General features: G+C 33.8%; 1 protein-coding gene across 2 annotated transcripts in view; it reads left to right on the top strand.

Moving 5' to 3' along the window:
• Positions 1 to 15,322, top strand: part of PSMD14 (proteasome 26S subunit, non-ATPase 14) — a 63,793-nt gene extending 48,471 nt beyond the window's left edge. For both annotated transcript variants that reach the window (XM_070956977.1, XM_070956976.1), the window contains exons 9-13: positions 5,425 to 5,532; positions 8,448 to 8,522; positions 11,269 to 11,394; positions 12,064 to 12,126; positions 13,852 to 15,322. In XM_070956977.1, the coding sequence (XP_070813078.1) occupies positions 5,425 to 5,532; positions 8,448 to 8,522; positions 11,269 to 11,394; positions 12,064 to 12,126; positions 13,852 to 13,950 (471 nt within the window). In that variant the 3' untranslated portion in view covers positions 13,951 to 15,322. The remainder of the gene's footprint in view (positions 1 to 5,424; positions 5,533 to 8,447; positions 8,523 to 11,268; positions 11,395 to 12,063; positions 12,127 to 13,851) is intronic.

Here is a 15,322-nt window from a genome sequence, read left to right as displayed (position 1 = left end):
ATTTACAAGGTCAGAATGAATGCATGTTTTCAGAAAAAAAATATAGGGTTATATAAATGTGTCTTCTCTTTGGCTGTTATATCACAGTTTGTTGATCTGGAGTATAATGTGTACAATTCACAAATTTGTCTGATAACAGAAAGTGGTGTGTGATTGTGTTTATTTTACTAACCAGTATATTCACAGCAATCACTTCCAAATATCTCTCCAGTAAAGATGTGTTAATTACAAAACAGACAAGGTCTTCTATTATATTAAAGCTACTAACAAGAAGACAGCAGGAATCACACATGTAAATAGCATCATCAACCCCTATTTTAGTCCTCTGTTTTGATCTGTGAGTTGCGCATAGACCAAAGGTGCTATTAAAGACTCACTGTATGAAATAGGCAGCATTATATGAACAAAATTTATTCAACAAGAAAACAGACCTTTAACATGAATTTAACAAGCCTGAGAAATTATAAACTATCATATGCTGCAGATTCATGCAGTGATAATAAACAAAAAAAGAAAAGTAAGAGGTTTCCTTAAGCTAGCCAAACCGCTAATGGTTTTGTTATAAGCTGTCTACTGTTGAAGTGACCTCTGCAAAGTCTCAAGGCACTTGCACCAGGCAGAATTAAATCGTCCAGTTGGTGAGAAGAATCGGAGCAAATATCATGTAATAATAAAAAGCTACCTTAATCTATACCCTTTTCCCCACCATGGCATTAGAGGAAGGTCTTTATTTCTTCATCTTTGGAAGAAGTAATTTTGCATTAAGCCTTTAGGCTGCATTTTAACGCACTTACAAATCATTGTGGTCAAAGGAAGCTAAGATTTTAAAACAGTCAAATGCTAACAAAATTAAAGCAGTACTAATTCCCCCCCCTTCAATTGACCCTGTGATCCAGCTGCCTGTGAAAATTTCTTTTGCAGACTGTAAGGTTACTACATTGCTATCGTGCTTTGCAGAGAACTTCAAAGTACACAAACCTAGTGAAGGCTTAAGCTACAACATATATCCAAGAGCTCACCAGGGCTTTATCCTTGAATCTTACTGTAGCATAATTAACACCTCCTTCATCCATTGCTCATTAGCGTACTGGACATTAATGAGCCTATTTATTCTTATACGATTCTCTAAAGAAGGAACTTATTTGTTCTTACTGTGCAAAAAAAAGCAATTATAAGATAGCTTAGAAATCAAAATGTAGGGTGTGTTGCTGCATTTATGCTTTTTATTGCGTCCCAGATCTAATTTTAGGCTGCAGGTTGTTCAGCATGTTAGTTTTCCCTAAGACAGTTGCTATAGTGATTGCAGTGAATTCCTTTAATCTTGGTGTAGTTAAAATGTTCCTCCTTATGGGTTGAATTGATGCTGTTAAGTAGAAGCAAAATGTCACTCAAGTCATACTTTTGTCCAGTAGTTTATTAAAAAAAATAATAAGAATACAGTACGGAATTAAGCACAGTAACATTTTGTAGTGCAAGCCCATAAGCACAGCATCTTCCACCCAAACATATACAACTACTGATCAAAAATACAATGAAATAAACAAATGCAGTTACATTGGTATTTAGAATTGTTAGCCCATATTCTACACAATAAAATTTTTAAAACTCGAATGTATCTAGTCTGTTCCAAAACAATTTTCTCCTTGAAATTCCACTGCAGAACACTAGATGGCTGAAGGCATTTCTCAGAAAGATTATTAAAAATGACCTTGTAAAAATGGGCCACTGTAATCCCAGCACACTTGCAAAACTGATGTATGGCCACTTTTTAGCATCCATTCAAATAGCTCATCGTGAAAAGTGCATATGGAGCTCAAATCTGAGTAGAAACAATTCTCTTATAAAACACTGCTGTCTTGGATAGGTTCCATGTTTTCTAGTGGAGCAGTCAGTTCTAATCCATTCTAGGAACGTAAGTGTTAGTAGTACTCTAAAATACAAAGCACCTTGTGATTCTGATACAGTGCCAAGTAATTGTATCTTCCCCTCTGAGTAAATTCTTTATTTGTGTCATTTCTTATCGAGTAAATCTCTAGAGGACTACAGTGTAGGATATTTAGTTCTGTTTTTGCTTACTTTTAATTTATACTCCTATGTGGTTGGGCATTTACAGGTGTTCAAAAATTAGAACATATGGCTGAAATGCTGCTTCATGAGTTTGGGAGATTTATAAGACTCAATCCATATACTACTAAACTCTCCTGTCTGTTTTGAAATTTTCAGTTAGCCAAACAGTGCATCATAACGCAAAAAGTTTTAAATCAAGGTACCTCAAATGTACTAACTAAAAAAATGCATATAAAATCTGGGACCCATTACTGTCATAGCATTGAAATATTAAGAATCTTCAGACCAGTTGTATTTGCAAACTTGTGGTCATTACAGCATTGCTGATAGTGATCATGACTTCTGACACACTCTGCCAGGTTCCAATAAGCAAAGTCAGTGAGGAAGCTGACAGGAAATCAGAAGGATTACAATGTCAGTATTTTTGTACTATAAATCTAATCCCCTCATTATTTGGTCAGTAGTTTTGTTTGTGACAATAACCATAAACATATTTCTTGAAATGGCACATGGATTGCAACTGGTATCCAAAAGTGGTCATGAGGCAGCAATATGCAGAGCATTGGGTTACCGCATAAAGACAATTTCTACCTTTAGGAACTACTGCTAAGGAGAATCAAGTTCTATCCATTCACACATTTCAGAATCAGAGTCTAAGCAAATTTCTTAAGGAAGGGGCAAGATCCTTAAAATTATGATTGGGTGATCTGAAAAAAAACCACATAAATTTATGCTCACTCCCCTCGCCCCCTAGGTTCTCTCTGCACAAGTTAATGCTATTGTATAATGTTATTAAAGGCCAAAGTTGCTTGAAAACAGAAACACTCTGTTTAATATAGACCTAGGAGTAAGGAGTAAGGGTGGTACTGTAGGATTTGTGAGCAAGAAGAGTAGGATGAATAAATTATAAAATCTATATACCTGTTCCTGAGGTTTTCTTAATTCTAGAACAAGTTAGAAAAAAATAGGAATTTTTTTAAAAAATAATTTGTTCCACCCCACGAGGGAGCGGAGTCTGTTGCTGAAATTCCATATTTTAGTGGGAGCCATATTGATGAAATTTGTGTGAGAACATAAGCTTCTTATGTCTTTAGAGTTTTATGTAAATGCATTCCTAGTCCTATAATGGAAATGCCAGTGCTTCATCTTGGGGCTTTAGCATCTCTATACCACTAAAACCTATTATCTGTAACCTTTAATTGAGCAAACAGTAAATCATAGGGGAACAGTTTTCGAACCAAGGTACCTCAAATGGGCTAACTGATATAATGTGTTCAAAATTTGGAACCCCTGACACTAGTGGGGTGAAAGACTGTTTTAATCATTGCTTGTTGAATAAATAGTATGTCTGTAGCTTGCAAACAATCATCAGATTCACATAACATGCTAAGTTAAAACAAATAAGCTACAGCATGGCTTAGTGCAATGTGCAACTCAGATGTTATATATTGTTTTCATCATTGGTAACCATATTAAAATGTACAGATTGAACATTGTGTGAAGTAAAATATGAAGACCAGATGAACTCTAATTTAAAAGCAAGATCATTATGACAACAAACTGAGATTTCAGTTTATTTCATTTATTCAGTGCTTAAAGCAACTTTTGAGTGCAGGATTCCCATTCAACTCTCTTGTTTATTGAGCAGTAAATTGTGTAGATGATGCATATTTCATATCTTTAGAGCATTAATATATTGGTTGTAGCTGTCTTGCCCTTGTGAAAAAGCATAATGACTATAAATTATCTCACATCATTTTTGACTAACATTTATGCATTTATCTGGTACTTCTTCTGCAAAAGAGATACAGAAGACAGCTTAAGTTCCTATCTGCTGCCTGCCCATCAGAATAAACTGAAATAAGGGCTAAACAATTATGTAGTTTCATAATTATTTTATGTTGATGGTCACAAATTTGTTTTTTTTTAAAACCTTCATTTATTTTAGTCTTAGATATCTCATTGGATGCTATTGAGCCTCCAACTTCTTCCTTATGCTTTCCTTTGGGTAACGATACGATCGTCGTCTCTCTTCATGCCACTGTTTTGTATAGAAGCAGCATTTGGAGTCAAATGCTGCTTCTATACAAAAACATCATACACATAGGGAAATGATTGCTGTTCTTGGACAATTCATCATATACAAGTGCATGCATATTTATTGAAAACCACTTTTACGTTTCTCCAGTTGAAATTTACAGCCACGTTCATTCACTTCCTTATACTGTATATCATTGTGTAGGACATTGTGTACAGCGGAGAGAACACCTTTCCAAAAGGCACCTGTGAGAAGCAGACTGCAGGCTGTTAAATGTACAGCTCATCCTAAACAACACAGACATGTGTATGTACTTAGAATGTTGAGCTCAGATAAATTGAGAAATGGCTCAACTCTATACGAGTAATACTCTAGTTCAGAGGTTTTCAAACCTTTTCAGGCTACAGAACTGTTATCTTAAGAAAAAAAATCTTGCCACTTCCAATCAAAGGCAAAGTTTTAGTGACATAAAATTGACCCATTTGAGTGAAACACCCCCCCCCATCCTTAGTCTCTCACAGAACCCATTAAGATTTAGAGTACCACAGAACATAGTTTGAAAATCTCCTTTCCAATCTTTAATCTGTATTGCTCCACATTCTATCTTTCTTAGAACCAGGGAACCATTTATGGCATTTTATAGAATTAAGAAGAAATCATAAAGTTTTGAAAGTTACCAGCTGTAGTATTATCATTGTGACCTTATTTTTGTTTGCCTTGTTTTTTTGCTCTCTTTTACTCTTGGCCATGACACTGACAAGGTCATCATAATCCATCCGACAGTGTGTAGCCTCTTTCTTACTTGCAGGAAATAAAAAGCATCTGACTAGGAGGGAATACATGGGGCAAGTTCCTTGCTGGCTATAATTTTGTTGTCATTTCAAGTGTTCCGTTGGTATAATTGATGTGACACGACTGGGCTTTACACAGAGTCCCTTAGCTTGTGCTCAGTTTCAGAGTTAGTCTCCCTATTATTCAATTTGAGTAGAGAAGATGTTTTTAAAGTTACATTGTGTGTATATATGTATGTATGTAAACATAACTATCAAAAGCGGGTAAGAGAGCATAAAACTTAATTTATTTTCTCTCATCACCTTGAAAAATGTAGTAATTGGTGTCCTCTTGCAATACTAAACTGAGTTGGTGTGCTGCTGATGGCAGAGCCAGCAGGCGGTTCTTTTTTATTAATATTATAATTAAATAATTTTCTGGAAAAAGACCAAAAACAGATGTGACTTGATTGTGATGTCTCTGCTGTTCCTTGGTGCAATCACTTGCATTTTCTTCAGAGAATTGACTTTTCTGTCTTGTTTTTACAGGTTGTTATCGATGCCTTCAGATTAATCAATGCTAATATGATGGTCTTAGGACATGAACCAAGACAAACAACTTCAAATCTGGGTCACTTAAACAAGCCATCTATCCAGGTATTTAATATTAATGTACTTACTTTGAATGTAGCTTAAAATGTGTATGCCTATGAATATACAGACAAATACAAAATTTACTTTGATAAAGATTTAGATCTAGTGCTTACTTCTTGAATTTTTAATAATTTCAGATGGCATGAAGATGTTAGTAATATGTACTACTCTTTACCTTTACCTATCCTGATAAAATGTGCTATATTGTTTTAGAAATTGTCTGCAGATTTTTTTCGCTAAACTGTTCAAATCATTTGCAAATCATATATGCATGTTTGTGACTATTATATGATAGGGAAGGCAGTGCCTTGTTGACGTTTATGGGTTCTGTTACTCTTCGCCTTAATTTTCTTTATGGATACAGTGATCACCAGGCCAGTTTAGATTATTTTTTGGAAAACAGATACTGACTACAGTACATATATGCCACAAATATGTTTTCATTTCAGAAGATGTTGCTTGTTTTTCCTCAGGAGGCTTTGTTTATAGTGTCCCTGAGAACAGGCAGGGGACTTCTGTACTTTCCTTCATGAGCCTATAGACCATAGATGATATCTATCAGTAACTTCGAATGTATGGCAATAAATCCAAAAGCCCACTCATAGTATTGGGCAGAATCCAGAAAATAATTTCAGAATGAAATCCTTAAGTATAGTTTATGTCTTTTAATGGAGTTACTTCCATGAAATATGCAAAGGATTGCAAATTACTGTTCTTAAACTTATTTCCTAATAAAAATAATAACAACCCCAGATGCTTTGGAAGGATTTGATAGGTGGATAAAAATGCCATGTAGGTGATCTAAACATCTGCTGAACTGCACAACCAAGTATAATAATGATTTTGTAATAAATACGTAATTGTTTACTATTTCCTAAATAAATAAGTTGGAACCTCAAGACTGCAGGTCAGAAAGGATGAAATCTCTCAGGAAATAAAATTTCATATTGTTATTAATTGACTCCATCTTTCCTTTATAAAGATGTTAATTTTTAAACTACATTTTAGAAATATGAAGCAGTCATCAAGCATGTTCCCATTCCATCATCACCTGCAGATGAATTTATATTTTTGTTTACTGTTAAGAATTACAGTAGTTCTCTTAATTGCAAGCAATGCCTCTCATATTCCCCACTGGTCCAGGTTTTAAGATGACTTAAATAATGTTAGAGAACACAGTGTTGTCTTAGTTGCAGTGAAGTTTTGTATGGATGCATTTAAATCTTCTGGATGAGCTGAGAGTAAGGGAATTTGTTCTGGGAACTTGCTAGAAGGAAAGAGGATGTAATTATGCAGCTTGCTGTTTGTTTTGTAAGTTTCAGACCAAGATATTAAATTAACCTTATAAATAACATTGAATGTGAGATCTACTTATCCATAGTAAGTGATGGATGTAAACAGACTTCCATGCAGAAAGTATTTTGTTTCTTAAACAAGTATTCCCCCGTGAATGCTTATTGCTTTGTCATTATCATTTTCCTACTCTAAAGGTAATATTGCCAAAAATATTATTTTTCTTTTAAAATGAATTTTAAAAATCCCGCTTAGTTGCCACCAGAAGTCTAATTATTTCTCTGAAGATTAATTACAGGACTTCTAATAGCAACACATGCTGCAAACACAGTACTTGTAGTTGAAAACAGCAAATACTACTGTTGACTTGCAATTTTTGTTCTTATCTTGACAATCATATATCTGTCAATAGTTTATGCTCCTATTTCAAAAACTATATGGGCTTCATGAATAATTATCTACCGATTTCCCTAATAAAATAGAACAACTTTTTCAATACCAAAGAATTTATATTTAATAGGAATGAATGAAATTACTCCCGATTAGAATTGGTACAAACTACAAAGCCTAATGAGTATGGAAGAACCCTCTAATGTTTTTGATTGGGTGCAGGCAAGCCTGTGCTTGTATGTTTCTAGAGAATATATTACTGGGCCTTTCAAGGCAGTATGTAATGACCTCTTATGCAAACCCCACGGTATTTTACTGCTTCCTAATTTTTCTATTTTTTATTGTTTGCTTTTGGAAAGTTAAGAAGTACCGGTATCTTACTTTCAGTTCGGCTGTTATATACAAGTATAGTTAGCTTATAAGATTGCTTTTTGCTTTTTTCGGCTGTACCCTGACTTACTGTACAGTATATTTAAACATTTCCTCTAAAATTATTCAACTTACTACATCCCATTTGTTAGGAAAAGAACTACCAAAAAGGGATCTGCATAATGTTTGGTAATATCTCCTCATAAAATGTAATACAGCTGCTTCCACTACTGAAGAGGTAGGCTGCTCTTCAGTGGAAACACTGGCAACAGAAGAAAAGCTTAGCAGCAGTATTCAGTTGAGGATTTAATTCTGCTTTGTACATCTGTGGCTTTTTTGGATCCTAATCAGAAATAGTTCTGGGCATTGATTTAACTTTTGTTTGAACTAGAGAATCAAATCAGAATTGAATTTTAACAGAAATACAGATTCCTGCTGGTTTGCCTATAATCATTTAAAAAACTTTTGCATTATAAATGCTCCGCAGTTATAATCTGTGGTATATTTATGTGTTCCACACCATTTATATGCCATCCCTACTATAGATTCACACTACAAAACAACTTAAATCTGTTTAAGTTAAACCCATTAATTAGGACAATGATTAATTATACTGTATGCCAAGCTACTATTTTAAAAGTATCTCTGCCCTATTGTATATTTATTTCCCTGCCTTTAAAATATGTTTCATTCAGTTTACAACACCAGAACATCTAGATATATTTAAGTAGCTGCATATTTTGAGGGGGGGGGGAGTTCAAATAACACACAGCCTGAATGCAGTATTTTAAGATAACTGTTCTGTTTTGTTTGGCAGAAATGATCAGGTGCATTTTAGTAATTCTTTTTAAACATTCTCTTTCTAGGCTTTAATCCATGGGTTGAACAGACATTACTATTCCATTACTATCAACTACAGGAAGAATGAATTAGAACAGAAGGCAAGCTCTGTTTTCCTAGAATATTTCCAGTTACTAACAACAAAAAATATATTTGTCACTTCGATTCTTTATCACAGCAGGGGAATTTTTCTGACCAAGAGCTACAGCGGATGGGGCAGTATTACCAACATATATTGGGGTATGGTTGGGGAGGTTAATTACCTCAAGATATTTTCCTTTGTTTTTATAGGGTTTTTTTCCAAATTATATTAAGCCTATTTTAAGGATTAACACTACCCATTTTTTATTATTCCTCTCCAGCTAGTAAGAAAATGCTGTTGAAATTTATTAACCACAATAATTTGGGGTCTCCACTTCTGCCTAATGTCATATAGCTGATCCATTGTCACTCCAAATAAAATCTCAATGTGAACTCTGTGGTCGAAAGCAACATTTCTTCCAGAAGGCATCTGCATGCATAAGTAGTCAATGTGCTAGTAAATATGTGGTTGGCAAAAATCAGTCTGACTTAGACAATTTATGAACATCTTTGTTTAAATTATGATAAAAATATGGCTATTCTATTTTTAAAGCTACATGTTTCTGAAAGCTATTTTCTGTTTTTGTAGTGCTATTACAATGAATCTGTTAATTTTCTTGCCTTTATTTATTTTTAAAAGCATATACACTCTTTTCTTACATAGTTCAAACCTGATTACACAAGCCAGCTTATCCATATAATCCATCCAAAAATAATTCAGCTATTCTTGAATATTTACAACCAACAAACATACAAATGGCAGCAATTGATTGAAGATTTATTTTGCAAAGCATATTAAATAAGTTTACCAGCCATCTCGAACATTTGCTTGACTGAGCACTGGCAGCTTTGCTCAAGGAGCTTCTTGTGTAACATCAGACTACCACTATTATTCTTTAAAAAAAATAAAATTACAATTTTTCTTTCATTTTCTGAGGTAAATTCGGTGAACATCTTGTTAGATCAGCCACAGGTATAATTTTTCCCCCTACAAATATTCCACAAAAAAGTATATATGTATACTTTTGTATCTATAATTCCAGTAGTTTAACTAAAAACATAGCTCTCTGTATCCTTTTTTTCCAAGTTTACTAATTCTTCCCAATGCAGACATTTTAGTTTTTATGCCCACAATAGATTCCATCTGTTCATGATTAAAGTTGATTTTAGAGGCACTGTAACTGTTCAGATACCTTTCCACACTAATTATCTTTATAGGAGAATGTAGACATTAACTAAGGTCATTGTTCAATCATAAGTGTTCAGTAGTGTTCTTGAAGGTGACAGATTCAAACCGAAAAGCAGTCTTCTCACCAGGAGCTCAGTTGGGCTTGCAAGAATCAAGTGCTAAGGTCTTCGCTGCTTCAAATTCTCACTGCTGTAGTAAACACAGGAGGGCAATTTTGTTGATGTAGGGAACAGCTTTGTGAGCTTAGATGCTCTATGTGATATACCTGTACTTTCAAGACATGGAAAAAGTGATATTTGAGCTGGGTTTTTTTGCATCTTGGTATGTACAGTACATCATCTTTTTTTCTCTGTATTCTCGAGGTTGAGCTTTAAAATTAAGCTATGGAAACATTACTTTGGTGCATTTCACTGCATACACTTTTATAAAGGTGATAACAGTAATTGTCAAGTGTGATTTTAAAAGGGTTTAAGAAATGAAGATTATTTTCATCAAGGTATGCAGGCTTTGCCCAGTGTCCTGGCATCCATGTTTCCTATATCTTCCTTGTCTGTATTCATGATTTCATACTCATGGCTGAGAATAGGACTTCTGCAGTTTTAACACCAATTATTTATTGGAAGCTGATAGTCTGGCAAAAGGCCTAAAACCACATGAACCCAAACATGTTTTAGCACTCAATCATGTCTTCATAAATCCCCCTATGAGTGTGGGTTCAAATTTCACAGTGACCTTACATAGCAAACAATTTTTATCTTCTCAGATGGACTCATAGGGAATGGATAGTTAAGTCTATGGTGATCTAATCTAGGAGACATAAAAAGTTATCTGAGGTAGCCTAGGTAATTCGGGCTTGACACCAGTTTTCTAAATTTAAACTCTCCTATGTTAGAAACTTTTGTATCTCTTTATATTTATTATGATAAAACATAACTGAGCTAGTTTTAACTCCATATTCTGCCTCCTATAGACAAAATGCTTCTGGTCTGGCACTGGAATGTTGTACCCCTTGAAATGAAGGATTCAGCAGTCTTGTAGATTACCTGTTGTTGTGCCATGTTTTCTCCTGCCCCTCTACGTTAAAGAATGGAGGGAGGAATCGCTTTTAAAAAAAGAGTCAGTGGTCTTGCTGGGAGTTAGAAAGGAAAATAACATTATTAAATATCCCAGTCATCTGACCCTTCCCCCCCCCCCCCCCCCGGTTCTGGATTAGAACTCATCTTAAGACATGTTTGTATTATTTATTTATACTTATTTATTAAATTTATATACCACCCGTCTTACTGTGAGTGATTTATAGCATAATAACGAGATAATACAAAATGATTAAAAATTAAGAAACATTAAACCTTTAACCAGAGTTTTTCTGGATACCGACAGGCAACATATAAATTTAATAATAAATAAATTAACAAAGAACTTAGGTCTAACCCAGTAGATATTTGTGATTTCTCATACGTCCTCCTAATACCACTTTCATGTTCAAAATGTATAAATTATTTTCCTGCATAAGCCACAAATACAGTTATTTTACTATTTGCTCTCTATTGTTTTTCTTCTTTTTTTCTTTTGGGTAGATGTTACTGAATTTACATAAGAAAAGTTGGATGGAAGGTTTAACCCTTCAGGACTACAGCGAACACTGTAAGCTCAATGAAACCGTGGTAAAGGAAATGCTGGAACTAGCAAAGAACTATAACAAGGTACCATATTGGGCCTCTGCCGGACAATTATTTGACCATATGATTTGTCAGATGAGCTTCTGGAAGCATCAATTCAAAAATTGATTCCAATGTAATATGGAGGGGAAAAAACACAACCTTGAAAAAATTAAAAATGTCATTAATCATTTCAAGAAATTAGCACAACTTATTTTAACATTTTGGAAATGGACAGACCTTGCCTTTTAATTTTTTAAAAACCCAAGTCATTGCTGCAGTCAACAGCAATGAAATACTGAGTTTTGTGAAAAGATGTGCAGATCAAGAGTAGTGAAAAGACTTCTTGCTTATGTTGTTAGAGGAACTTGTGTTAGAATCAGTGACATTTGTATAATCCATGTTGTTTCTGGTTCTGTTCTCTTTTCATTATATTGAGAAGGTATGTTGCTCTGACCAAATTAATATTAACCACACCGTACTGAGTGCTTCTAAAAACCATTCAAATAATTTTGAGGAAGGCGTTGACTTCTGTCCTGATGTACTAGTTAGTTCCTTTGTTGAACCACCACAGTGAGGAGTTTTTGTATGTGTGTGTCCCTTAAAATAACATTAAAGCTTCAGCTTCAATGGAAAAAGACAAAGTTTATATTTTGAAAAGCTTTTGAAATAATAAGATACTAAATACTAACCTTTTCTACATTTGTTTTACAGGCTGTGGAAGAAGAGGATAAAATGACACCTGAACAGCTGGCAATAAAAAATGTTGGCAAGCAGGTGAGGAATTACACTGGCATGAAAAAAATTACTTGTGTGTTTATTTAATCATACATGGGTGATTTTTTTTGTTCTTAATTTCTATAACAGCCATTTATTTCCACTATAATTACTTAAAGTTGGTGACTTAAAAGTATATCAACAGTGGACATTTGACATCTGCCACTGATATATCCAGGCAGTCCTTATTTAGCAACCACAATTGGGATCAGAAATCTGGTTAAGTGAAGCAGACACCAAGTGATACCAAGACTGTGCTTATTATCTTAATTTAGCTTTCCTTTGCTGCCAGGGTCATAAATATGAGGATTGTAAAGTTATTTTTTCATCACATGCCTGATGGAAGGGATTCAGGAAAGCATGAGGAGAGATTTGGATCCGTTGAGGAATCCATATTCCAAGCTAATCTACTCCTTAATGAAACCACGTTAACCATTCTAGACATGGACATACTTTTTTTTCATTCCAGTGGCAAACTATGCATAAATTAAACATTAAACACTTCTGAAAATAACACAATAGTGGTACTTCAGGTTTTCTATGTTAACATAGAAAGGTTAGGTTCCCCCCACCTTAAGTGTATTTTATGGTTTGTTTTCATTTATTTAATTGGAAAGTGCTTTTGTTTTGAGTGAGTATATCTTAAAATAACATGGGATGAAATCCCAGTTCCATTGGAAGCAAATGGCAAAGCTCCCATTGATTTCAGTAATGAACTTGATAAATAAAGAATGTTATGATGGAGTTATTATTTAAATTGACTAGTAATTTACAAATGTGATATATATATATATATATATATATATATATATATATATATATGTGTGTGTGTGTGTGTGTGTGTGTGTGTGTGTGTGTGTGTGTGTGTGTGTGTAGTTAAATTTATTATACAGCATGTGAGATGTATATACATCATTGTTACATCTGTATGGCTATATAAAAGTAAATCATATTTAAATCATATATAATCATATATATAAAAGTACATCATATTTGGCCTAGGTTTCCAAGATAGCTTGGTTTTCAAAAAAAATCATTTGTAAAATGACCTGAGTGTTTTGAAAGTCTATTTTAGACAAGCTCATGGCTCCAGTAAACTGTCAGCATAGTAGTGATTAAGATGTGATAAAAAAATTTCAATATGAAACCAAACTCTGGAATGTAAATCATCAAGAGTTCTTTAAGCTGGGCAGTATTAAAGTTGTTAAAGCTAGACATTAGCATTTGCCATACGCTAAATAAATAAATAGTATTAAAGTATTTGCACAGTATAAAATAATTAGTTTGCTGACTAATACCTTTTAAAACTTTGCACATAGCACCACCATTTCTTAAATTGGGCAATAAAACATCTGAAATAAATAACCAAATTTAGAGAGCATCAATGACTCTACAGTATTTATATCTGATAATATTAAATGACCAAGAAAATACTATAGTTGACAGTATAACAAATTTAATAAATAACTAATATATAGAAAGAAATGTAAATCCAAGTGTTCAAAATTCCAATTTTATATCAATATTGGGACAGTACTCAGGCAGATATAAACAATATGCAGCCCTGGCCAATCTAACAGCTCATAATTTCAGCAATGCTTGTATAATAGAACTCTGAACTTTAATTGCTTCTTAACTGTATCAGTACTGCATTAAATGGAAACCACCATTTGTAAATGTGTTATTTCAATAAATTATAAACAATCTTTTAACATTATATTTTAGGATCCTAAACGCCATTTAGAAGAACATGTGGATGTGCTGATGACTTGCAACATTGTCCAGTGTTTAGCAGCAATGTTGGATACTGTTGTATTTAAATAATGTCTTACTTATAAATGTTATTTGATGACTATAATCATCCATTGTTTAAAGCACTGAGGCTAAGATATATTTGGATGTCAGAGACATCTGGCATCATTTGCAGTCTAAGAGCATCACTCTAACACCTTTTCATCTACGTTGTGCAATTACTTTGGCTATTTGTTTAATGCAAGATCTCTGCAGATTCTAAAAAAATTCAAGAACCGGGTTAAAAAGTGTATTTTCATTTTAATTTTTGAAGATAATTGGCAGCACATATATACATTAATTATTGCTATATAGCTTTTTAAAAAGTCTATTAAACTCAGTGTTTTGCTGATATTGTAACTGAGAAAATCAATTATTGACAATACTGTACAAAATTCAACAAGGAGAAAAATGCCTTTCAGTCAACTGATGATCTATAAAGACCTGTGCCATGGACATGATTTTTTTCAAAAACTTACTCAGATTACAGATCCCTTTTATATGAATCACGGTTAAGTCCCACAGTATTTTTACCAGCTTGGTCTCGACCTTGCAATACAAGAAAGAAACGGAAAAGCTTGTAGACAAATGCAAAGCACTTCCCATGACTAACTATAGTGTTTGTTTCTAAAAGCCCCTGGATTAAAGCTTTTAAGTCAGAGGGATGTGACATCAGGTAGGTTTAAACCTGTTTCTGTTGCCTTTAACTATGGATCAGGACCATTCACCACAAGGAGGGTAGAGTTGCATATGGTTTTTAAATATAATTTGAACTGTCTGGCTCTGACCTAACAAATAGTAATTGCAGATAGTGATGATAGTTAACATCAATTTGATACATTTGAACAATACTTGTAGACAGGAAACAATGGAGATGAGACACGTGCTATTAATCTTGCCAAAATGCCAATGAAAACCTGGTCATAAATTTTGTTGAACCTTCTGTCTAGTGACATTTCTGTAACTTCCACATCTGCTTTGTCAAACACAGAACTCAGTAGACTTCCCAAAAAGTATACTTTTCTGTCCCCATCCCCAACTTTCCTCTCTTCAAATAAGTATAAATGGCTCTACAGTGTATGAACAAAGCACAGAAGATAATAAAAGCCTGGAACTAACATCTGAAAAGTTACAACAAGTCTGTTACAGACAAGGTCATCAAAATATGGATATTCTTTGTCAACCTACTCTGTAAATACCATTGAAGTGCATGCTGAAACATTAAATTACAATTTATTTTGGAATTTTTTTCTTTTTAACTGAAAAATAGACATTTTTGAAAGAAAGCGGGGGGGGGGCTTTCCAATATCTACACAACTAAAGGAAAAAATATTGACTGCTTTATGAGATACTGTTATGGAAACCAATTTTTAATTTGTAAATGAAGTACAAGTTTATAAATGAA

This window comes from Pituophis catenifer, unplaced genomic scaffold (assembly GCF_029215685.1).
Source record: "Pituophis catenifer annectens isolate HBS135680 unplaced genomic scaffold, rPitCat1.0.hap2 SCAF_1, whole genome shotgun sequence".
NCBI lineage: Eukaryota > Metazoa > Chordata > Lepidosauria > Squamata > Colubridae > Pituophis > Pituophis catenifer.
Note: the sequence above shows the minus strand (reverse complement) of the source record. Positions and strands in the feature narration are given on the sequence as shown.